The sequence below is a fragment of the Centrocercus urophasianus genome, unplaced genomic scaffold (assembly GCF_019232065.1).
Source record: "Centrocercus urophasianus isolate 14NV4802_14NV808 unplaced genomic scaffold, USGS_Curo_1.0 seq_16, whole genome shotgun sequence".
NCBI classification, from domain to species: Eukaryota; Metazoa; Chordata; class Aves; order Galliformes; family Phasianidae; genus Centrocercus; species Centrocercus urophasianus.
The window spans coordinates 43,933,460-43,941,467 of NW_024884711.1; the positions used below are offsets into that span (position 1 = coordinate 43,933,460).

At 49.4% G+C, this 8,008-nt stretch overlaps 1 protein-coding gene across 4 annotated transcripts in view; it reads right to left on the reverse strand.

Annotated features, from left to right (window-relative positions):
- The window catches only part of CRHR2 (corticotropin releasing hormone receptor 2), a 132,396-nt gene extending 127,959 nt beyond the window's left edge, over positions 1-4,437 (reverse strand). For 2 of the 4 annotated variants that reach the window (XM_042817078.1, XM_042817076.1), the window contains exon 1: positions 1,911-2,068. In XM_042817078.1, coding sequence (XP_042673012.1) covers positions 1,911-1,923 — 13 coding nt within the window. In that variant the 5' untranslated portion in view covers positions 1,924-2,068. Of the gene's footprint in view, positions 1-1,910; positions 2,069-4,365 lie in introns of those variants that run through there. The other 2 variants (XM_042817072.1, XM_042817075.1) reach the window with 2 other exon arrangements.
- Positions 4,438-8,008: the final 3,571 nt, after the last annotated feature.

Here is an 8,008-nt window from a genome sequence, read left to right on the forward strand (position 1 = left end):
GTGGGAGCCTGCTACTGCCACTCAAAGGGAATTGATACTTCAGTCCATGCACTGAGATGCCTGCTAGCAGAGCCTGGCTGCCAGCCCTGCAGACAGACTGTTCAGGTTCATCAACAGGCTTCCTTTAATTCACTTTCACCTCCTTCCCTCCTTCCTCCCACAACTTCCCACTGGGAAAGGCACCCCTGGGAGATGACAGAACCCCCAAAGCTAAGGCAGCACCCAGATATCAGCATCACAAAGCCTCCAATGTCCCAGGGACTTGAGTAACAGCAAGAGAAATTATCCCAAAGCTCTCACGGGCAGGTGGATCCCTTCCAGTCCTCTGGCTACTTCAGCTACTATTACCAGGGCAAGGCTTTAGCATTGTAGTGAGGACAGCTAATGTACTTTAATCTCCACTGGCATTACTCACTATTTACTTTCCCGGCATACACATCCCAAAGCGGATAATTATTCATCCAATATTATGTAAAAACTTTGTAGAACTTCAATTCCTTTCACTTTCTTACCGCTCTGTTGAAGAAATATTTTTCATCTCTTGACAAACCTAAGGGATTTCCTTTCCTTATTTAGAGAAAACATGCCACCTTTCCGTACAAACACACGCCATTTATTTGCTTGTTCCCAGAGGTCGGCTTCCAAGTCCTCCACCCATCCAGATCCACAGTAGAGCTGTGGGTATGAGTCTTGTCAGAACAAGGTGTGCATGGGCAGCACGTCCCCAGCCTTGCCCAGCTACGAGGTACTCGTGAACTGGAGGTCAGGACAGGATGTCACAGCCTGTCTCTGCCAAGTAGCTTTCTCAGATTGCTGCTGTCACTACACAGCCCTTCCCAAATGGCCTTTGTTGGGATGCTGCAGGCAAGCAGGCCTGCGAGAGCTGATCTAAATGATCTTACACTGGGAACTGATCAGTGCTTCCAAAAGCAGGACGTGCTGTATGTAAGAGACCATTGCAGTGAGCACCTAACACTCATCCCCACTGCTCTGCAACAAGGAGTGCAGTTCTCCTACGCTGGGATGTGGTCGATGGAATTCAAGCAGCCATTGATCTGAAGGACAGCTCTCACAGGCTGACTCTCAGTGCTAAACGACTAGTTCCTACTTGTCTTCCCTTGGAATAAAGGCTACAGCAAAGTTTACCAAACTCTTCAGAGAAAAAAAAAGTAAAATGCTTAAAGCTCTGCGCCGAACGCTTGCCAGCTCAACCAAATATAGCCATTTTCATAGCTATTCAGATACAAAGAAAAGGATTAGCTGGGGGGAAAAAGTAATTCCATACAAAGAAACAGGTTGATAAAGCAAAGCAGCCGCGAGTGTTTAGTTGTCAAGGCTGGCTGTTAGGAATAGAAAGCTGAGGAGGCAAAGAGGATGCTTCTGCAAGGCCTTGGCACGTAGCACTGCATATCTGGAGAGGGGGCAAGGAGGTGCCACGGGGCCACCACAGAGCTCCAGCCTCACATCTGAGAATTTACGTTTGCACTTCACGTGGCAACAGTCAACACCTGAGATCACAAGTGGTACAGGGCAAAAGAAAGATGTTTACAGGATTGAGATTTGTAGAGGAAGATGTGAATTACTGAAGTGTCATTCACTGGATACAGTTTTACACTGAAGCGAAGCAGCTTTCCGCAAAGCCTCTTTCTATGTCTCGTGCTGCAAACCTGAAAGCACCATAAGCTAAACATGATCAAATTCAGCAGTGGTTAGTGTGCTTCTACCACCTGCATTTACTCATTTCCCCCACAGGATTAAAAAAGAAAAAGCAGGTTCATTTTTCAAAAATCCATAGCTATATATATATTTTTCTAATAGCAATGTTTTTTTTTAATACGTTTTTAATAACTTAATGAGCAAAACAAAAATAAAAGGAAACACAGAGACGTTCCTTTATAAGCTGGTATTACCCACTGCTTTCATTGTGAATCTCTCAGCTCATCCCATCACCAGCAGGATCCCACAGTAATCTCCAGCAGAAAGAAAGCTGATCGCTGAGCTCAAAGCAATGAAGAGTTTGCTTAGAGGAAAATGCCTCCCTCGGGCACTCAGTGAGAGCTCTGAGCAATGGGAGTAAAGCACGCACCGTTGGAGCTAATAAATCAAACAGTGCAAAGGTCTGTTTTAAGCACTTAATCATTTACACTGTTAAATTTTTAGAATGGTTCCTGGCCACATTTTTTGCCCCAAGCAATCTAGCAGTATCTCAAACAGTTCCCGGGAATGACCTGTGAGTTAGGCTGCTGCGCGGACTGATCTCAATATGCAGTTTGTGCACAGTTTCCCCATTTTAGAGGCTAAAGGAGTTTAGGAGTATGGGCACAAGCCACGCTTGGGCATCCAGCCTGAAGAGTGAATGGCTGTCCTGGCAATCTTAATGTACCAGCAGAGGTAACAACCTTGAAACTCAAGAAGTGTGGACCTGATGGTCCTTGCTTTGCCTTGTCCTTCTTCATCAGCTTCAGCAGGCGGGTACAGCTGAGCTCTGGTTTGCAAAGTGAAGACACAGAATTAGAAGACCTGATGGTTACACCTCTGCTGCTCCTGGCAAGAACAGTAATACAAGCAGATGTCTTAACGAATGAAAGCAGATGTCTTAACGAACGAAAGCTAAAGTCTGCTTTCCCTCAAGCTAAGGGCAAGTATCACAGAATCACAGAATAGCCAGGGTTAGATGGCATCTCAAGGATCATGAATCTCCAACCCCCTGCCTCATGCAGGGCCACCAACCTCCACATTCAATACCAGACCAGGCTGCCCAGAGCCCCATCCAACCTGGCCTTGAACACCTCCAGGGATGGACGGGGCATCCACAGCCTCTCTGGGCAGCTGTTCCAGCACCTCACCACTCTCATAGTGAAGAACGTAAGTATGAGAATCACTGAAACATTTCATGGCAAAACTACCATCAACCATCTTCAGCCATTCCCTCCGTGCCCCCTCCTCTAAACCACATGAGCTCAGCAAGGGCTCTATGTCAGAATGCCAAAAGAATCATTCACTTTTGCTTCGTGGTTTGCTTGTTTGTTTGTTTTCACATCCAGGTACTTGCATTTTCCACTGTATCATATGTGCAGAAACCCTTCAAGTGAACATAAATCTCAGAGCCTGAGCAAGTCCTTCCCCCCAGCCGGCCCTGTGAAATCTGACAGCCCTTTTTCACCAGCATTTTCACGTGGCAGATCCAATTCCGTGTTAGAAAGCTGCCTTGTTTCATACCTACAGTCCCCATAAAACACAGTGCTCAGCTACTGTGAAGACTTCAGCTTCCTTCAGTAGTTAATCCCATGCCTTTGCCCAAATCCACCTAAGTGAATGGAGCTATTGACTTCCTGTCAGCTCTGAAAGGTCCTCAAGTTAAACAGGGACTTACAAGCCTAAGAAGGCTCCATCCCAACAAGCTCCTCCATCTATATACTGAGTATACCCAAAGCAAGCATTCACCTCTGAATAAACACCTCTTACAGACCCTTGGCATTGTGATGTGACTCCTAATGGGTTGGTTTTTTTTTTCCTTTCTTTCAGGGCGACTAAAGAAACAAGTCAGCCACCCAAATTTACACAAACAATTCCAATGCAAAGCTACAGGAAACTGAAGAAAAAAGCCGTGCCCATAGATTAGATCTGCAGGGGAAACACAGGGCGTTTTTTATTCAGCAGCAAAGAATGAGTCTGGCAGCACTGGGCACCTTGGTACTTCTGATAAACTCATGGCAAGGAGTCCTCCTGTCTGTGTAGGAACTGAAGTATTGTTCTGTACCGATGGAAAGAAATAAGGGAAAGCACAGCTAGGAGGACGAAAGCCAGAAATCTGCTGCTTTTATGTTATGGGAGCAGCCTTCATGAATTAGGAGGCAGATCAATGTCTCCTGCACAACTCACACACGGACAGCCAGACCGGGCAGCGTGGGCTGGAAATGTTGGTTTTTTAGGTTGAACCCAAACCGGCCGACCTCATCCCATGGACGGTGATGGAGAAAGATCAGAAAGAAAGATCTCCCTGATGTTCTACTAAAGAGAAAGTTGGAGCAAACGCTTGGGCAGATGCATGGATCGAGCGACCACGTTGAGAAGGCGATGGGAGCGGAGCACGTGTTGAGAGCAAGCACGGCACGGCAAGCCGCCGAGCTGCGGCACGAAACTCCTTCACGGACAAGGGGAAAGCGAGGAGAGCCACGGCACGGCCCGGGAGCTCAGCGGGGACCCGGGGCTCGGTGGCCGCGGGGACACCGGCGCGTTCCGGCGTTGAGAGGCCGGGCGGGAGCCGCGGAGCTGACCGCGCGGGCTCCCGGCGGGGCGCGGGGCGCCTCCCGCTCTTCCTCCCGCCCCGCGCTTCCCCACCCCCTCCCCGGCCGGGGCACTTACGGGCAGGAGAAGGAGCGCGGCGGTGGCCGCCGCCGGAAGGCTGCGCTGCGGTGCCCGTCCCGCCATGGGGCCGGCGGGGGTTGCGGGGGGCTGCCCGGGCTGCGGGGGGGGCTGCCCGGGGCCGGCGCTGCCCGCTCAGCCGCGCTGCCCCTGCGCTGGCATCTCTGCCGCAACCCCCCCCCCCCCTCCGCCCCGCTGCCGCCCCTCACCGCCGCCCCGCAGCCGGCCCCGGTGCCGCCGGCGCGTCCCAGGGCAAACCCCCGGAGGGAGGGAGGGAGGGAGCCTGGCGGGGGAGCCGAGCCCGCCCTCCGCCTGCAGCACCGCGGGGATGGAGGCGGCCGAACCCCCAGCGGAGCGCGACCCCCACAGCTCGGGGATCTCCGTCCGCCTTTGCAGTGGGGGTAAAAGGGGTCACCCCTCGCCCTCAGCCGGCTCCTGTAGTGACCTCACTGCGCGCAGCGCTGCTGAAGCAGTGTGGTCATCCCTTCCCCAAGCGCCGAGTGCGGTGTTGAGCCCTTTCCGCGAGCACAAGGTGCGAGGAGGTTGCCTTCAATGCGAGCCTCCAGAAATGATGGCGATCTCCTTCAAGTTCCCGTCTGCTGGGGATTCCGCTGCCCCGAATTCTCCAGGAGCAATGCAGCTCCCCGTGGCCGGGCTGCAGGCACAACTGGTGTCCCTCTCCAAAACTAAGACTTCTCACAACTAGCTGAAATACAACTAGCTGTTGTAGCAAAGTGGAGTTGGCCTTTTTCCCAGATAACAGCGACAGGACAAGAGGTGATGGTCTCGTGTTGTGCCAGGGAAGGTTCAGGTTGGATGTTAATAATGCTTGTTCTCAAAAAGAGAGGTGATGCACTGGCACGGGATTCCCGGGGATGCGTTAGAATCACCATCCCTGCAGGTGTCCAAGAACCTTAGAGATGAGGCACTGAAGGACGTGGCAGTGGGCATGGCGCTGTTAGGTAAAACAGTTGGACCAGAAGATCTTTGAGGTCTTTTCCATCCTTAATCACAGAATCATAGAATCATAGAATGGTCTGGGTTGCAAAGGACCACGATGCTCATCCAGTTCCAACCCCCTGCTGTGTGCAGGTCACCAACCAGCAGACCAGGCTGCCCAGAGCCACATCCAGCCTGGCCTTGAATGCCTGCAGGGATGGGGCATCCACAGCCTCCTTGGGCAACCTGTGCCAGTGCCTCACCACCCTTTGGGTGAAAAACTTCCTCCTAATATCCAACCTAAACCTCCCATCTTAGTTTAAAACCATCCCCCCTTGCCCTGTCACTATCCACCCTTGTAAACAGTCTTTCCCCCTCCTGTTTGATTCTGTGATTCCAAGTGTGCTGCGCACACCCTCACCGTCATCCAGGAGCAATGGGCACTAGGTGCACCCCCTTATCCTCATGCCGTACACTCACTAGCACACTTGCCCATGGGGTATCTGGCCTTCTGCTGTCTTGCTCTAGGGTGGCTGTTAGTTATAAGGGAACTAAAGTCTTATCAATTTGGATGCCAGACCCTGTGGAGGCCCAAAAGCTCCCGTGTCTAACAGATACCAATTACACACTGCCTTCAGCATCCAGCTAGGGCCATCCTTACAATAGATGCATCTGTGGTATTGTCAGACTGCAGATATCAGGCCGAGGTCTGGGCTTCCCGGTGAATCAATGTCCTGCCCACAGATGCAGCTGGGACTGTCCCCAAAAGCCCAGCCACGTCCTGAGTCACAGCTGTAGAGCAGAAGTAGATATCACCTCCTTCTTGCCCAGCCCAGCTGCTGGATTTCCACTGAGAGGAAAGTCATATATTGCCTATCACCCCCAATGAGCGAAGCTTACCCTGGGCACCTTGTGGTCTCCTTTCAGGAAGGCAGTGCCTCCTCCTCCTATCTGTGACCTCCTCCTATCTGTCTTTCTACCACTCTCCTTTGTTGCTGTTGCTTTTTGTGTGTGTGTGTGTGTGTCCAGTTAAAACTGACTGGCATAAAGGTCATGGTAGCACAGAAGAAAAGAGAAAAGAGTCCCTTTTGCCCAACAAGTTCCCAGGGTTTGCATGAGTTGCTTTTGCACATCAAATTCCCAGGGTTTGCATGAGCTTAGCAAGGCTCACTTGGGGTGAGAAGTGCCTGGACATCTTTCTCTGGGACGTTGTATGATTTTGCCTTTTGTCATTTGATCACAAAAGGCATAAAGCAACAGCTTCTCAGCCTCTCCAGAACACCTACAAGGAGGTTTAAGTACCTAAACCCATGCAGAGGTTGAGCTTAATACAATGTGAATATCACAGCAAGGTGATAGATAGACTCAATAGACTTGTAGACCTGGGGAAAAAAGTGAAAAAAAACCACTTTATTTTCTCTTTTCTTTCAATTATTCAATAGTCTGAATGCATCTAAATATTTAAGCTTTCCTACTTTTTCCTCTCTTGTCATTGTGCTGCACCATTTGTTTCCTTTCATTATTAAAAGAAAACAAAGGCGTAACTCAGTGTTGCATGCTTCCAATTAATATGAATGCTTTCATGAAAATGCAAAAGGAGGAATAAATCCAGCAGAAGTTTTTATTGCATTTAAACATCCACCTCCAGGACTGGAAACTCACACGCAGTGGGATGGCATGAATTCATGAGAACTGGTGAAAGAAGCCTGTAGCTGCAAGTGACTGACATAGGTCAGTTCCCTTGAAACCAGAGAGGTTTTCCATCACACTCCGTGGCTTTCTGTTATGATTTATCTCTGTTTATTACACTGTGCAGAATCAGAAGCTCATAATATTAACACTGTATTGGAATGGTACAAAACAACCCCGAACTATGACTATCTAAGGATTAAACTGATTATTCCTTCTGTCATGATTCTAGGGCTTTTCCACTTATGGATGACTGCAAAATCCAGCCAGAGCTGTCTGTTGACTGGGTTGCTTGCTTAGAAGGTCAATCCCCTTCAGATTCCCTCATATTTGTTAAGGGCTGAGCTCGTGTTGCAAGCTTCTCCTTCAGCCATGGTGCTTCTGGCTGCTCGTCTCACAGTCATCTCCTTTTATAAAACCTGTGGGACCTTCATCATACTGTTTGACTTTATGTGTAAGATTGGTGAAAGATTTAAAATGCAGACAGAGGTATGTATAGATACAGATAGATACACATAGCATAAGCAGATGTTTAATACGAGATACAAGCCTCGTTCTTTCAGAGAGCAGATGAAGACCCGTGAGGCCAACAAGCAGAGATGTAGGAATGCAGGAGAACATGACAGTTCTGATCAGTTGGATGGAGAGAGTCTCCATATAGGATCATGGCGTGGATCCAATTGCTTAGCTCTTGCTCAAATGACTTTCAGAGATTACTTTCAGTCATGACCATACAAGGGTGACTCCTTTTTCCTTATCTGGGGATTTGAGTTTTCTGTTGTTGTTTCTTTGTCTTTGTGTTGTTTTTTTTTGGTTTCTTGTTTTGTTCTTTTTCCTTTTCAAAGCTCAAGACCTGAAAGGGTTTAAACAGATCTTAAACCCTAAACCTGCAAACGTTCTTACTGCGTCCCAGTGGGGAAAAAATACAGAATCCTTCCTTGCTGATGGAAGGACATGGCCAGCTCTGGGTGTAACACCTCAGTCAAGAAGGTTCTTGCCACGTCTGGAACTCGGA